Genomic DNA, 16,230 nt, shown 5'->3' with positions numbered 1-16,230 from the left:
TGGACAGGAGCAGCCTCTCTCAATAAGTGGTGCTGCTTATATAGCCAGGCCCTAGTCAGCATGACTTGCAGCTGTAAGTCATGGTATCTAAGGCAGCCCAGTGAGCCCTGAGGGAGAGTTCCCAAGTCTAGAGGGCAGGTCACTGGCAGTGAGAGTTGGATACCTAGCTGCCCTTTAACAATTTCTCCCACTGTATAGCAACCTTGACCAGAGCATCACTGGAATGCAGACCCGCCTTAAAAGGCCAGCAGGCTGCTACTGTCTGCATGGGCAGGAGAGGTGCTGGGGACTTAGCTAAAAGGTGCTAAGTTCTGTTCTACACTGTGTTCCTGTTGACTAATAAACCACCTGTTTTACACACTGGTTGAGAGTCACATCTGACTGTGGCGTGGGGGTGCAGGGCCCTCTGGCTTCCCCAGGGGTCCTGGCCAGCTGGACCCACCAGGGGGACTGGTACAGTATAAACAGCTGCTGCCTGCTCCAAGGTCAGATCAGAAAGGCCATAGCTGAGGAGGCGCCTTGCCCTGGACAGCATGACTGCAGGGAGTCATGACCCACCCCTCCTCCCCAGCCCTGGCTGGCTTCATACAGAGCAGTTCCAGAGCATCAGTCCTGTGACTCTGTCACAGGGGGCAGCTCTGCACAGGAGTGAGGTGGGGGAAGGAGATAGGGCTGGGGGGCAGCTCTGCATGGAGAGAGAAGAAGGGGTTAGGGGGAGCGCTGGGCAGAGGGGGCAGCTCTGTGTGGGTAGGAGGGGTCAGAAGAGAGGCTGGGGGGAGCTTGGTGTGGGAGGGAGCAGTGCAGGAAAGGGGCTGGGGGGGCAGCTCTGCATGGGGAGAGGAGAAGGGCTTAGGGGGACCACCGTGCGGGGGGGGCAGCTCTGTACGAGTGGGAGGGATGGTTCAGGAGAGGGGCTGTAGGGGGGAAGGAGTGTCAATTCTGTGCAGAAGGGAGAGAGGAAGGTAGCAGGAGAGTAGCTGTGGGGGGTGGGGTGCAGCACGGCAAGGGGCTGTGGAGGGAGGCAGCCTGTATGGGAGGAAGGGGGTAGGAGGGGGGGGGGTCCCACACAGGGGCAATATGCTCAGTGCTCTCCTGCTTCTGGCCTTGCTGGGGGTGGGGGAGCATCAGAGGGTAGAGGTAGGGCAAGGCCAGTATTCCTGCCTTGGGGGGTGGCACCCCAACTGGCCCAGGTCCCGTGGGTCCATACTGTAATTCCCCCCTGCATTTAAGGCACCCAGGCAGCAACATGCCCTCTGACTGGTCTGAATTTCACCTAGGGTTGCCAGCTTTCTAATTGCTCAAACCCAAACACCCTTGTCCCACTCCATCTCGTCCCCACTCCTTCTCTGAGGACCTACCCCCCCACTCCATCCCCAGTCCTGCCTCTCCCCCACCCTCACTCACTTTCACCAGCTGGGGCAGGGGTTTGGGGTGAAGGGGTCGGAGTGGCAGAGAGCTCCAGGCTGTGCCTGGGGGTTGGTGTGCAGGGTGGAGTGCTGTGTGCAAGCTCTGGGAGGGAGTTTGGATGCAGGAGGGGGCCCAGGCCTGGGGCAGGAGAGGGTGAGGAATGCAGGCTCCGACCAGGCGGTGCTTACTTTGGGCAGCTCCCAGATGCATCTGGCCTGTCCAACCATGCATGGAGACGCATACCCCCGGCCACCCCTGTGGCTAGCAGCCAGATGTGCCAGCCATTTCTGGGATCTGTGTGGAGCCAGGGCAGGCACAGAGCCTACCTTAGCCCTGCTGTGCTGCTGACCATATTTTTAGCGGCCTATTAAACTCCCCCAGATTGGTGTCAGTAGCCACCGGGAGAGTGATTCTGATGCTTGGAGACTCCCAGCCAAGCCGGGAAGGTTGGCAGCCCTAATTGCACCCAAGGGCATGACACTGTGACCTGGCTCAGCGTCCAGCCCGAAGAGAGCTCCGTAAGCCCCAGTATAGGGGGCGGCAGCACTGGCTGAGGTAGGAGCAAAAAGCTGGAGGCATACCTGGTTTAAGGGAGCACTCGTGACGTGCCTAATACTGTTTTCTCAATTCTTGATGCTAAATTTATTAGTCTCAAAACTCTGTTGGATTTTCTTTTGTCCCAGCCCGGCAGGAAAAGCCCAGGAGACTGAGGCAGGGTCTAGGGAAGCTGCGAAGGTGAGACCAACTCCCCGACAGCCATCCAGCAAAGGCCTGGGACTCGCCCTCTCCCTTGCTGGGAGTCCGGAGCGAGAGCTTTGCACAGCCCCCTAGAGCACCTGGCCCAAACCTCAGCCACTTTAATAGGCCAAATTTTTACATGCTGATTTTGCATGAAATCTGGAAACGTATCCAATGTGCTGTGCAGAGGCTGCATTACATGAGCTAAACTGCATGAAAGTCCTGTCCTGGGGCCATGATCTGTCGGGTGGGGGGGCGTGCTGGTGCCATTGCCACAGGACACAGCTCAGTTATTCAATATTTGCATTTTATTTCAGTTGACAGCTACAGCCCAGTAGTTGGAAGCCATTTCCTGGCCTCAGGCTCATGGCACTTTACGAACCGCTTGGACCGGGCCAGTGTCTTACAGGGTTGCATGGCCTGGCTTTAGGCTAGTTTGTCTTTGTGGAGAGGAACTTGGCTTTCTCTGCTGCAGGCCTATGATGACAGGCTGATGTCAGACATGGGAGTCTGCAGTTGGCGATGGCCCCAGCTCTCCGGCCGGTGCTGGTGTTCGGAGGGGCCATGAGCCTGCAGTTGGCAGCGCTGTGTATGGAGCACGCAGGTCTGGACTGAGGGGCACAGGCTGATTCTGCCCTGTCTCTGTCTGTTGTATTCAGTGTTAGGCAAGGCCAGTCAGTCAGAGTGTCACGTGCACTGGCATCGAACTCTCTTACACACAGCACATAACAGGGCCTCTGTACATTATAATTCACCCCAAACTCCTCTTTCTAGCAAGTCCTTTCCTTCTGGCTACTGGGCTTGGTAAGGCATCCTCAGAGGCTGCTTGTGTGCTGGGATTCCCAGGCAGCAGCTTACTCAGCCAAAGCTACCAGCACTGGAGGTGAGAGTGACTCCGAGCAGCAGGCGCTGGGTTCCTTGTGGCGAGCGGTGGATCCAGGCTCAGATGGGCCCGAGTCAGGTCCAAAGCACCCGGACCACCCCACCCACCAGCCAGGTTCAAACATGAGACAAGGCCAGCTGGGGGGGACAGCTCAGAGCAGCGCTGCTGCAATAAATTACTTGGCTTCAGGCCAATAATTTATATGGTGCGTGTGCGGGGTGGAGGGTAAAAGTCCAGAGGCTGGGGAAGCAGCTTGGTTGGCTGAGACTGCAGCCCCACGGTCCCTGGCGCCATGTGCTGGTACGGCACCCTCAGGCACTCTTCCACAGACTGCCCTTCTCCGGGGGCAGCTCTTCCGTCAGAAAGAGGTAGGAGCTGATGGCTTCCCGCAGGCCCAGGCTGACAGGGGACTCCCCTTCTGGGGCTGGAGCCTCTGAAAACAGGGCCGAGCTATAGACAGAAGAGAGAGATGCTTAGCACAGTCATGCTATTCACCAGCAGCCTAGCACCCGCTGGACCTGGCCCTGCTCCCCATTCTAGCCAGTGTCAGCATTACTGGCACCAAAGCTAAGCACCAGCACCAGCCTAGAGGCAGACAGGCCCCAGCCTGAGCTGCTGCATCCCTTTGTGTCTGGTGGGTCCTTGGAGGCCCCCCTCCCTGCTCAGCACCCAGACCTTGGGAGCCGGGCATCCTAGAGCCTGCACTCAGATGGGCAAGGACTGGGCAGGGGGATTGCAGGTTCCCCCCTCACAGCAGGGCTCCCCCCCCTCCCCCACAGTGCACAAGAAGGGCTCCACTCCTGCTATCCCAAACAGCAGTGGAACCACTCCAGCCCCTGCACAAGTGAGGGGCAGCACCCTCCGCTGCCAGCAGCTTCCTACCTGTCAAGCTCCTCCCAGTTGAGAGACGATTTCTTGACAACCACAGGCAGGGCCAGGTTCTGGGCTGGGACTCGAACTGCTCCTTGGATGAAGCACGGCTCCTTGAGGAGGCAGCACAACCCGTCTCCAATTTCTGGGGCAGAGAAGCAGGGAGCATCAGCAATGGTGTCCCATTAACCCGCCCCCGGAACATGCACACCCTGCATGCAGCACAGACACATGCTCCTCTGTTGGGGTGCCAGCTGCACTAACAGGCGCCCTGCTCACACCAAGGGGCAGCTGGAACTGAGCAGAGCAGGCCGGTGAGCACTGCCACTCAGGGTCACGTAGTGCAGGCTGCTCGTTGCTGGGGGGCTGGAGCACTCTGCTGAGAGATGCTGGGCAGCTAGACCACACCCAGCACCCACAGGCCTGCTTTGCAGACACATCTCTGCAGTCGTGACCCCTGCAAGTCACGTGCACAGTGGGATGGGCTTGGGGTGAGCAGGGAAGAACATGTATCCCCCCCCCCCCCCAAGTACATTGGAGGCAGTGTAGTCAGATGTGGCCAAGCCTGGCCCTGGGCCACACACTCCTCACTGGAGTATGGGTAGTAGGGCCCATGGAGTGGCCCTGTCATGAGGTAGGCACTGGGAGAGGGCACAGCATGGAGGGGCGATACTTACCCGGGGCTCTTACGCCTGCTCCAAGCAGCACCATCCCTAAAGACAGGGGTCTATTCCTGGATTCATGACACCCCTGCCCGCCACCCCAGAAAATGGGGCTAAGAGCCCAGGCTGGGGAGGAACGGGCTGTTGGGGGCTGGGGCTGCGCTTTGGCTGTCCCAGGGTGAGCTTGGCACCCAGAGCTCTTTGGTGCGTCTCCTTTTTCCCCCCCTCGCCTTCCCCCCGGTCTTTGGGGCTCTGCAGGCCCAGGGCTGCGCACATTGATCACCCACTTCCCCCTGGGGCAGGGGCGGTTACCGGAGTAATAGTCCACCAGCTCTTGCAGGCTGGGGAAGGTGAGGCGTGGGGCGATGTAGAGCCAGCCGTTCTCCAGGCGATTGATGCGATAGTGTTTGACGGAGTCCCAGGAAGAGTGGTTGGTGTGCCTGACTGACAAGGAGTAGCAGCCTGCAAGGGGAGCGATCACGATGCAAAGCCTGGCTCCAGCACACTGCCACGGCCGGGAGCACAGAGCTGAGTTGGGGCAGGGGGCTCCTGCCGCACCAGCACATCGGCTTCATTGCAACTGCACTGGGCCCAAGCCCTTGCCACAGGCCCCGGGGTGTTAGGAGCATTGCAAACTATGGGCGAAGCTGAACACTGTACACTGATTGGTGAAGGGAACAGACCTATTGGGGACATCGGCCAATTGACAGCAGCAAAATGAGATTTTCACAAGCTGGGGTCTGACTGGCCAATGTTCTGTGCCACAAGCCAAGCTGATCAGCTGCTGGACAGCCGTGGGGCTGCAGGCCGGCATAGGCTTTGTCACCCTTATGCCGGCTGACCCTCTTGCCCCCACATCAGACAAGGTGAGACACCCTCTTGTCTTTGGAACACCCGCTCCAGAGAGCCAGCCAGCTGCCTGGCTGCAGGCAGGACTCTGGGCTGTGTGCTTATCCCCATCGAGCAGTGCGGGAGGGAGCCCCACCTGTAGGAAGCTCACTGACGCACACTGGCCAGCCCGCTGGCGGGGTCGCTCCCCGGTCCCGGCACGCACAGCACGGTTTTCAGTTCCTATGCTGGTAACTGAATGCTGCAGGAAGCTTTCTGCCTGGGGGCAGTGGAGTGGGGGGGGAGGGAAGTGTGACACAAACCCAGTGTACTCAGGAAACCGCTGGGCTCGGCAGCCAGCTAAAGACACAGGTGCGAGTGATCGGAGATAAGGCCACTGATCTACACATCGCCGTTATGTGCACCGCAGATGAGGCAGGAGGCCTCAGTCAATAACACATCAAACTCAGCCCTTGAAACTGTTGATCGTCTGGCCCCTGAGCCAGCAGGTGCCTGCTTCCTACCGTAAGTGGCCCTGGGGAAGGCAATGGGAATCGTGAGCACAACACACAGCAGCTGGTGTGTGCAGGGGCAGGTTCCCACTTTTAAAGAACTTGTGCTTCCCTTGGGGACGGCGCATGCTGTGATCATGCTGGGCCAGCCGGGACCGAACAGCCTGGGCCTGACTCAGCTCTGACCTGCTGGGCTGTCACACTCCTCCTCAGCAGCAGCCAGCCTCTGCCTTGGATCGCTAATGATTGATTTAGCAGGGCTTTTAGGGAAAGGTACAGGTCCGGTTCTGGACCCAGCTCTGCTCCACTAGCACCAAGGGGAGCTAACACTTCTAAAAGAGCCCAGGATTTTCAGCAAAATCTTTGCTTGTGCCCTGGGGCCACTCTAAGTTATGCTGGGGCCATTTCAGCCCCAGCCTGCGGCAGTAGCATGGAACTGGAAAGGTGCCAACATCACACCTGAGAGCAGGGCTCTGACCTCAGTGGAAACAGGTGTGCTGCTGCTGCTTTGCCTAGCCTGGCAAACAGCCGCCGCAGTAGGTGAATTTCCTCTCATACCAGCCCCAAGCAACAAGCAGCGAAGGCCCACCCCCGGGCTCTGTGCTCCACCAGGATGTGTGGGGGCCAGTTTGGTGGCTGTTTCAACGAGCAGCCTTTGAGCAGCAAGTCCAGCGGCAGCTGCGGCTCTCATGTGCTTGGGACCTGAGAGCCCTTTGCCCCATCTCTGTCATTCCCCACGAGCCACCCTCTGGGGAGAGGCCAGGCTGGGCAAGGGGTGCACAGAAATTCCCTGCTCAGGTGCCAGGCTGTGCCCAACAACAGGCGCCAGCTCAGGCTAGACTCTGTCCTCAGCCACACTGATGGCAGCAGCCCAGAAATCTCAGTGACCCTGGAGCCCTTCCCCCATCAGGGACTGTCTGGCATGGCAGAAGGTGCTGTGGGGTGAGCTCTGGGGCTGGGACACTGCCCACATGTGGGGCTGGTAGCCTCGGGTTGGGCAGTGCCCAGGCATCTTGCTGCAGGACTCCTGCTCGCTAAGAGGAAGCAGACCCATGGTTCCTGCCCCTTGGCTCCAGCCCGGCTGGCAGGTAGTGGGTGCTTGGCAGCAGCTCTGTGGAGTCATTTACCTTGCCTGGTCTGGCTTTCTCGGATCAGGAAGGAACCGCTGTGGTTGCACGGCAGAAGCAGCAGCTCCTCGGCTTTCTCCCGGCTAACGCCCTCATACAGCCACCTGGCAGCAATGACAGGACACTGAGCACCAGAGGGTGGCAGAAGGCAGCCCCACTCCTGGGCCATCCCAGCGCCCTGCCCCCCAGAACAGGCAGGGCTCAGCCCTCCCCCACTATGGGGACAGCCCTGCCTTGGCAGGGGACAGACTGGGTGGTCCCATTCCTGGCTCCCACCTGAGCCACAAGTTCCCTGGGGCCCAGGTTGTTTGTTACACTTGGCCCAGGCTTCCGCTGGAAAGGCTGCGCTGGCTAACAGCACACAGCAATACAGTGTGGGCGTGGAGACCGGCAGCAAAAAGCAAGAGGAATGTAGGAAGGCGGACGGGCCAGGCAGCACTGTTACACCTTCCGCCCACACAGGAACCCCAAGGTGTCTTCCACGAACACAAGTGGTCAGCACTCAATGGCACAACAGGAATAACATGGTCTCCAGGAAGCTAACTACGGTGTTCAGCCAAGAAACCAACCCTTCAGACTGCATCTTCCTGGAGCACTGCCCCCAGACCCTTGTCAGCACCACACGGAAGGCAGCACAGAGCCCCCGGCACCACGCTGAGGCTTCAGCAACACCAGCACCACATGTTGCAGCACCCAGGGCTGCAAGCTGATCACTGGCCACAGCCGGCCCATACGAGATGGCAGCAGAAACTCTGCAGCTGCAGGACACAAGCCCAATACTTGGTTTCTCAGGATCCCACTCACTCTGCCTTCCAGAGCAATGTTTGCCTTGGGGGCAGATCCAGGGGAGAGGAGCAGGACCATGGGAACCATTCAGGAGGTGGGAAAGCGGGGCTGGGGGGGTCTGCTCAGCTGGCTTTTACTGGCTGTGAACTAACTGCACAATTCTCCAGGGCATTTAGTGTCCCTGCTCCTGATGGGTCATTCTGCGGCTCCGGAGCCACTGCTGAGTGGGAGCTTTAGTGACGCTGGACGTTCTAGGCCAGGACCCAGGTCTGTGAAGCACCTACATGTTTTGGGCACTACAAAAAAGCAATTATTATAGCGGCCATGCCAAATTCCTCAGTCAGTTGGCATTGCTCCACTTTCCGAATGTCCCTAACCTACCCCAGCATGCCTGGCAACATGGCTATTCCAGGGTGAGAGCCCAGCACCATGGAGCCAACTGACATAACTGGGCCAATTTGAAATTCACTCCGAGGAATAGCTGAGGGTCTCCCACGTGCTGGCCTGTCAGTGCCGCTCTGTTTGGCCAGCATCTAGCACGGTGGGGCCTGGGCTGTGACTGGGGCTGCCACGGTACAAATCCCAAAGCATATTCTGGAGAATTGCTGCAAAGTGGTTGGTTTCACATCTAGTGGGGCCTGAGTTCTGCATTTCAGCCCCAGAGCTGGGAAGAGCAGGAGACAATAGCTGGGGGGAGGGGAGAGGAAGCTGTGGCTCAGCGGGTGTCACTCAGGGGGTCTCAGCTGCATGTGAGCTCCCTGCCATCTGGGTAGCAGAGTGCGCCACACACTCAGCTCTAGGGCTGTCTGTGCTTCACCTGGAGCCTGACCCCCTGACCAGAGAGGCCATGCAGCTTTGTCCTCTGACAGCAGCTAGGTGGCCCCTGCATGCGCTAGCCTCAGTCCCGGGACAGGCCCCATCTCAGCCCCCCATGCCCTGAGACCATGTGGACAGCGCCAGCAGAGACGGGAGAGGTGGCCTGGAGCATGGAGACTGCCGCCCCTCCTCCCTAGCTGTGCATTCGTGAGGTGCCTGGGTGGGGCTCTGGGCCCCTGGCACTGCCAGAGTGCACTGAGGCCGTGGGCACCTATGGCCTGCGGAGCCCCAAGTGCTGTTCCAGCCCCGCTGCCTGTCTGGCACAGCCACACAGGGTGACTCACCCAGCCTGCAAACAGCCACCAGTAACACTACTCTTCTGTGCATTCCCACCACATTTGCTTGCATGGGAGTGTTTGCAGGGGCCGTGCCTTCCTGTGTCGTGCAGCACCTGGCGCCAGGGGCCCTGACCCCACACTGCCATGATACAGCACTAAACAGCAGCACTGATAACGCCAGGCCCATGGGCTCCTACCTGTGCCACACCTTCGCCACGTGGCTGCTGGGGACCGAACACTCCTTGCCGGTGACTAGTGATACCACGTTCCACCATTCCCCGACCCTGGAAGAGAGAAGAGTTTCCAGGAATGCCATGGCCACATACCTCCAACCAAGGCCTATGGCTGTGCTGTGCTGGTAGTCCCGCAGCTTCTTGCCTGGCTTGGTCCCCCTGCCCCCTGCACGTATAGCCAGCCATCTTGGCCCACTGAACTCACCAAGGGCCTCTTTGTTGCTGTGTCTGAGTTTCTGGGGGCTCCTGAAAACAAAGCAGTGGGGCTCGATGCCATGGGAGCTTGAAACGTGCCTGCAGGGCATGGTCCCCACACAGCCCAACACCGTTCCCGTGGGGCACAAGGCTTGCCGGGAGCCAGGAATGGGTCAGCAGAGGCTGCTCCCCTGTGATGTCTCCGTGTTCTGGCTCCTGGCGCCAGCAGAGGCCTGTGTGAGCCCCAGGCCAGAGGCAGGCTCCAGGGTATGTTGCAGCAGGCAGGATTGCAGGGCATGGGAAATATATGACTAGAGCCTCTCCTAGAGCTCCCCAGGGCCTGGGGAAGCCGCAGGCTGCAGCGCTGGTGGCCGTGTCTGTGTGTTTAGAGGCCATGCATCTCAGGGAGGGGATGGGGGCAGAGCCCCGGTGCGCCAACCTTTTCCAGCCTGGCACAGTACAGTGAGCACTCGGGCACAGCCTGGTGAGCACACCAGTGCCGGGGAGGCCTCAGTCTCCTGTCCGGGCCCTGGGGTAGCACTTGGGGCTGAGCCCTGGGCACCCAGGTTGCTCCCATTTGGGACTTACTCAGACAGGACATTCAGCTGCTCGCCTGGTCGCAGGATGGTCTCTGCCTCCCCTCCAGCGGGGAAAGAGCACAAGGCAACTGCCACATAGCTGTTCAGACCTGTCGAGAGACCACAGCACCTCAGAGCACAGCACTGCCCTTCCCTGCCCACGGGGGCAGTGCCCGCAGCCTCACAAGAGGGGAAGAGCAGTGCCGGGGTGAGCGGGCCCACGGCTCCCAGTGGGTGCCCAGAGAAGGGATGTGTGCAGGAACAGACTTTGTGTATGCCCCTGGCCTGGCAGCGGTACTGACTCTTGTGAGAGGTCATGTTTTCTTTAGAGCCCCAGCTCCCAGAACTGGGGAGAATCGGGGCTTTCAGGAAAAAGTCAGTGGCCAGCCCCAAAATCCAGAAAGCATAGCCCTGAAGCTGAGGAGCACACCTCCCCTCGAAGCCACAGAGTGTGACCCCCCACAAGCTGGACAGCATGACCCCCCCAAGCCAGAGATCATGACATCCACAACCCGAAGAGCATGGCCCCATTGCTGAAGAGCACCGCCCCCCCTCAAGCCACAGAGTGCGACCCCCCCGCTCAAGCCGGACAGCACAACCTCAGAAGCCACAGAGCGTGACCCCACAAGCCAGAGAGCACGGCCCCAAAACTGGAGTGCACCCCCTCCCCCAAGCTGGAGAGCATAGCCCCTCCCACCTCAGAAAGTTACAGTCAAAGACACACCCCCCCCAACCCAACTATTAGGATTTTTTTTAAAAAATTGAAGGATTTTAAGCCAATCTCATGCTTTTTGGAGGCCTGGTGGTGAGATTTGCATGTGAGAGGTCAGCAGCACAGCACTAGCCCCCACTGCAGGAGTCCTGCTTGGATTTACAACCCCCACCCATGTAACCACAGTGTGTGTGTGTGTGGGGGGGGGGGGGGGGTCAGCCCCATACTGGGCCCCTTGCATTTGGCACTGTGGGACTTGCCTAGTTGCAGGGGCTATAGATGACCACTGGAGGGCGCTGGGCAGGGGCAGGGTTTCTAGCAGTGCTGGGGGAAGGGTGGGGTGTCTGCTCTGCACTGTAGTTGAAGGCTGCTATCAAATCCCCCCTCACTCTTCTCTTCTGCAGACTAAATAAGCCCAGTTCCATCAGCCTCTCCTCATAAGTCATGTGCCCCAACCTCCTAATAATTTTCTTTGCCTCTGCTGGATTCTCTCCAATTTGTCCACATCCTTTCTGTAGTGGGGGGGGGGGGGGGGGGCCAAAACTGAATGCAGTCATAGGCACCGACTCTGTGGGAGCTCCGGGGCTGGACCACCCATGGGAAAAATTAGTGGGCGATCTGCACCCACCGGCAGCCAAGATCCCCGCCCCACCTCACCTCCTCCTCTGTCTCCTTCCCTGAGCGTGCCACGTCTCAGTTCCTCTGCCTACCTCCCAATGCTTGCAGCCGCCAAACAGCTGTAGCAAGCTCTGGGAGGGAGTGGGGAGGAGCGGGAACATGGTATGCTCAGGGGAGGAGGCAGGGCCAGGCGGGAATTTGGAGAAGGAATCGAATAGGGGCAGAGAGAAGGCAGAGTTGGGGCAGGGACTTTGGAGAAGGGGTTGGAATGGGGGCCAGGGGCCACAGGGGGTCGAGCACCCACTGGTGCCATTAGAAGTCGGCACCTATGGACGCAATACTCCAGATGTGGCCTCACCAGTGCTGAATAGAGGCGGAACAGAATTGCCTGTTTAGAGTACAGCCTGGATTGCTGGAGCAGGTTGACTTGGCTGAGGCCAGGCCCCCCAGCCGCTCTCAGACCCCATTAGGAAAGCCAAGAACCAGCCTGTTTTCTTCTGATCTGCCTGTGGGGCTGGAATGCAGCCACCTGTTGCCATCCCCTGCATCCCCTTGCTGCCAGGCTCTGCATGCTCCTGCCTCCCAGCTCTCCTGGGGCACGCCCTGGCTCAGACCACGGTCCCAGGTCATTGCAGGCCGCAGGGGCCCAGTGCAAACAGGCAGAAGCCGTGTCAGATGCAGCCCTCGTTCTGTGCAGGAAGAGGCGCCGGCCTTTCCTGCCAGCCTCATTCCTCCTGGACTAAGCCTGTGCTGGGTGCCTCAGAGCTGGGCCAGAGCGGGCGGAGGGACACTGCAGCCTCCCAGCAAAGGACACCCCGAAGTGCACATCAGCTGGGCAGCAGTGTGGGGAGGGAGAGGAGCCTTGTGCAAACCAGCTGGAGGAAATGAGCAGGTTACTGGTGCCCCAGAGGCCAGCAGCTTTGGCATCTTGCCAGCCCTTCCCCACGCTAAAGGCAACTTCTCAGTACCCTGTCCTGCTCCTCCATGCTAGAGAAGCTGGGTCTGGCCATTGGGCAGCCACGCCCCTGCCCCCTCGCTGCTGGAGGACATGGCAGGGTCTCAGGCGGCTTTGAACAGTGATGCTCCGCAGGCTGAGCTGCATGTGTCCTGCTGGCAACGGAAGAGGCTGATTCCTAGGGCTCTGCGCTGAGCCAGCAGGCCTAGCATGATGACAGAGTAGGCATGGGGCAAAAGGGGGTGCTGCAGTGCCCCATGGGATGGATTCAGGATGGGGTTGTTGTGCACAGGTTGGGAACTCTGAGCCCACATCTCACCAGTGCTCAGCGCTGCAAAGGGGCCATGATTCCTACCTGTCTGCACAGGGGCAGTGGCCTGCATGGCAGCAGCTGGGCTGGGCTGAATGACAAGCTGCTTGCTCCTGCTGGGCAAACTTCCCATCACTCCTGGGCACCAGCGGGGCCTCAGCAAACAGCTCTGAGCTTCTGCAGCAGGGAGAGAAAGCTGAAAAACCAAGGGATGGCTAAATGCTTGAACTTGTGGGCTGCTGCCTGCGCTGCTCCCTGTCCACCCCTGGTCTTGTGGGATCCCTGCCCTCCTCACAGCAAGGGCCTTCAGTGAGGCTTTCAAATGGCTGACTGGTTCTCATCATAAGGTGGCCCAAGCAGCTGCCCAGGCAGAGCCACATCCTGCTAAGGTGGGCCATGCCCTGAGCTATGCACAGCCAGGGCTACGTGGTGTGAGAGACGGTGGCCTGCCTGGGCTGCTGGGGCTGGCTGCTTGCCCTGGCTGTTCACACACAGGCAGGTACAGGCCTGCGCATTCACACCCACCCATACAACCCCCCGCTCATTGGCACGTTAGCCTAGGCCATGTTTATAAAATTGCCCCATTTGGCTGTTCTGTGTTGTGCCGCTCTGAGCACAGGCACTGGGGCCAACAGGGCATGTGGAGCCTTGTTTGGGTGGTTTTCTGTGTCGTTGCTCTTGGTTTAACCTGACCAGCCACAGCAAGCCCAGAGGTTCCTGCTGCAACACAAAGGGGAACTGGGGGCTTACGGCAGTAGGGCATTGCCCCAGAGTCATGTCAGAAAAGAGTTTGACGTATCCGGACAGGGCCTCCCCCATTAACCAGGTCAGGGACACCACAGCCCCACTGAGGCAGGCAGGCTGCGAGGTCATGGCAGCCGGCTTGTGGGGAGAGCGACACAGAATGGCCAGGGGCTGCACAACACAGCACTACATTCGCCCGTCCTAATGAGACCCAAGGGAATGGCTCAGGGCAGTGATCACGGGTGCCATGGAGATCTCGTGCCTAAGAGGACCCCAGGGGCCTGCCAGTCTCTGGTCATTGAAGATACCACAGTAATTCTTACCAGAGAGGGCTGGTGGCCAACTGCCACTGTGGGGGTCTAGGCCCTGTGTAGCTAACTGCCCCCTACTCCCAGCAGCGTCAGCTGGCTATGGCAGGCCACATTGTCCTGTCGCCTAAGTACCAACACATACACACAGACCATCGGTTTCTTCTGCTGCCACCCCCCCTCACCTCCAATGCCAAACTGGGGTGTGGTGGCATTGCAAATTTTTAAACAGCTGCTGCACTACACCCCAGAGGTGGCTGCATTTCAGTGGTGGGTGAAATGACCCCAATCTCACAGGGAGGGCTGTGAGCCTTAGTTCATCACTGTTTGTAAAGGGCTTTGAGTGCATGGGCTGAATGGGATGAGCATGTTATCACAGCGTCTCATCGTACAGTCACGACTCTCCCCCATTTCCTCTGACTCAGCTCCGGGCCCATAGAAAACGGGTTCAGACAGAGCTACAGCAACTGAATAGGGCACGTGCTGGCTTTGCTGCCCTGAGGAACACAACTGGAGTGAGGGCTGACCAGTCGGCAGCTGCATCCTTTCCTTCCTCCCTCATTAGGGTATCTGACAGCAGGCAGTGTATTCAAAGCACCGTCTTCATTATGTGCAGCCCATCCGTTCAGAACAGGCCCCTGGGCCAGAGCTCACCAACCCCCAACACCACCTGTATCCCCCAGAGAAAAAGCTTGTTCCACTTACTTGACTCTCATCTCAACGAAGACGCTACAGGGCTCCTCAGAGCTTGGCAGATGCTGTGCAGAGTCTGCAGTGTCACCCCTCCTGCTGCGGCAGGCTGCCTAGGGAAGGAGTCACTCCAGTGCTGGGCAAAATCCACCTGCACACAGGGAGGCACTAGGAGTCCTCTGAGCCCACTACTGCAGGTTCTCCCAGCTGGTGGCTCCCCTGTGCAGTGCAGAGCAGAGCCCACCACTGCAGGCTCTCCGAACTGCTAGATTATGCTGTTCAGAACCCCCCGGCAGCAGGTCCCTGTCTCTCTCCTAGGTGCCGCTCTCCTCTGGTACTAGAAACTTCTGTGTAGCTTATTGTTGAATGTGAGGTGTGTGACAGGAGGGAGCTGGCTGGGGCCTCGAAGCCACGACCCGTCCACATTTCCTGTGACGTGCGCAAGTGCTGGAGAGGAGGCTGGAGCGCTGGTTTCTGTTTCTGCTCAGAAAGCAGCTGCTTGCAGCATCCTGTTTCCATGGGGGCAGGTGTCACTGTGGATGGGGACAGACCCATATCTGCTGGTGCTGGCTGGGAGCCCTGGGGAAGGGTGCAGGAGCAAGACATCCCTTCCTCTGGAGCCAGCCTTGAGAACATGGCAAGCTGGTGAATTCCTCCCTGGGACTGGACTCTGGTTTTTAACACACACACTTCCCCCCCCCCCACACACACATATACAGGCATGTACATCTGAACCTTCTCCTCATACAGGTACAGACACCTGAACCCCTCCCCCTGTACAAGTATGTACACCTGATTCTCTCCCCCTATGTATAGGCACGTATGGCTGAACCCTTCTCCCCAGTACAGGTACATACACCTGAACCCCCCCAAGTATGGCTGAACCTCTCCCCCCAGTACAGGTACATACACCTGAACCCCCAATATAGGTACAGACATCTGAACACACCCACTCATGTACAGGCATTTGCACCTACACCCACAAGCTTCAAACAGCCCCTTGATTTCCTGGTGCAGATATAAAATAACCCTCCAGGCATTTAGCCCCTTGGCTCCTCAGCAGTCCAGCCTGCCGGCCCACCCAAGAAAGCCCAGGAAGGGCCCAGAGAGCCAGGCGGCTGATTGGCTCCTGCTGTCCGCCCCATGCAAAGCAAGTGGAAATGCTCCTTGAGCAGCCTCCCCTTGATCCCGTGTTTCACACTGGCTTCGCACAGGGGTCAGCCACTCTGTGTAGTGCCAGGCAGGGCAGTGTGAAGGCCCCTGGATCAGCCATGGTGCCAGCTGTGATCTGCTGACCTTGGGCGCATGGGGCCCATTACCCATTTATTACCTGCTAACAGCTTGCTCCCTAACGGGATTCTGCATCTGAACCCTCCTGCCTGTCCAAGAGCCCCGCGTGCTTTGGCCCACCCCCAGTTCTGACCTGTCAGCTGAGAGCAAATGGCTCAGCCTGAAGCAGGGCATTCTGGGTGCAGAGCCTCCACTGTAATGCACACACTATGCTGCTCCAGGCATGGGGCTGGAGTTAGCAGGGAGGAAGAGGCAGACTGGAGGCACAGGCACAGTATTCCTGGCTGACGGACAGCATTGCCCTGTGCTCAGGGCAGCGATAAGCCCCTGTCAATGGAAAAACAGTGGGCTGATTCCAAACAAGTCAGCACTGCTAGGCTGTGAATGCTGTGCAGGGTTGCTTAGCTCCCAGCTGCAGTGCAGGAGATCTTATCTGCCCCAGCATCTAAAATAACCCGTGTGTCACCAAGCTATCACCACACTCCAGCCCACGTGCTTATGCTGAAGAGGAGGAGGCAGCTTCATGGAAACTGTGTGACGGTGCCTGGGTGCTATGAGCATGCACAGCCGCCAGCCAGCAGCTTGCTGAGCGTTGGGACAATTCACAAGAGCTCCCCCCACCCCCCAAAC

At 59.0% G+C, this 16,230-nt stretch overlaps 1 protein-coding gene across 2 annotated transcripts; it reads right to left on the bottom strand.

Annotated features, from left to right (window-relative positions):
- Positions 1-2,434: 2,434 nt before the first annotated feature.
- SLA2 (Src like adaptor 2) lies at positions 2,435-14,680 on the bottom strand. Of its 2 annotated transcripts, XM_032789261.2 has the most exons (8): positions 14,326-14,680; positions 12,614-12,764; positions 9,984-10,083; positions 9,165-9,251; positions 7,028-7,131; positions 4,873-5,022; positions 3,911-4,043; positions 2,435-3,478 (listed from the first exon to the last, which is right to left on the bottom strand). In XM_032789261.2, the coding sequence occupies exons 2-8, from the start codon at positions 12,699-12,701 to the stop codon at positions 3,340-3,342; spliced, it is 801 nt and encodes a 266-aa protein (XP_032645152.1). In that variant the 5' UTR covers positions 12,702-12,764; positions 14,326-14,680; the 3' UTR covers positions 2,435-3,339. The 2 variants fall into 2 exon arrangements, with proteins under 2 accessions (XP_032645152.1, XP_074928561.1); XM_075072460.1 differs by lacking the exons at positions 12,614-12,764; positions 14,326-14,680 and having other exon boundaries at positions 3,256-3,478; positions 9,984-10,343.
- Between the last annotated feature and the right edge of the window lie 1,550 nt (positions 14,681-16,230).

The sequence above is a fragment of the Chelonoidis abingdonii genome, chromosome 14, assembly GCF_003597395.2.
Source record: "Chelonoidis abingdonii isolate Lonesome George chromosome 14, CheloAbing_2.0, whole genome shotgun sequence".
Lineage (NCBI taxonomy): Eukaryota > Metazoa > Chordata > Testudines > Testudinidae > Chelonoidis > Chelonoidis abingdonii.
This window is presented reverse-complemented; position numbering and strand designations above follow the sequence as displayed.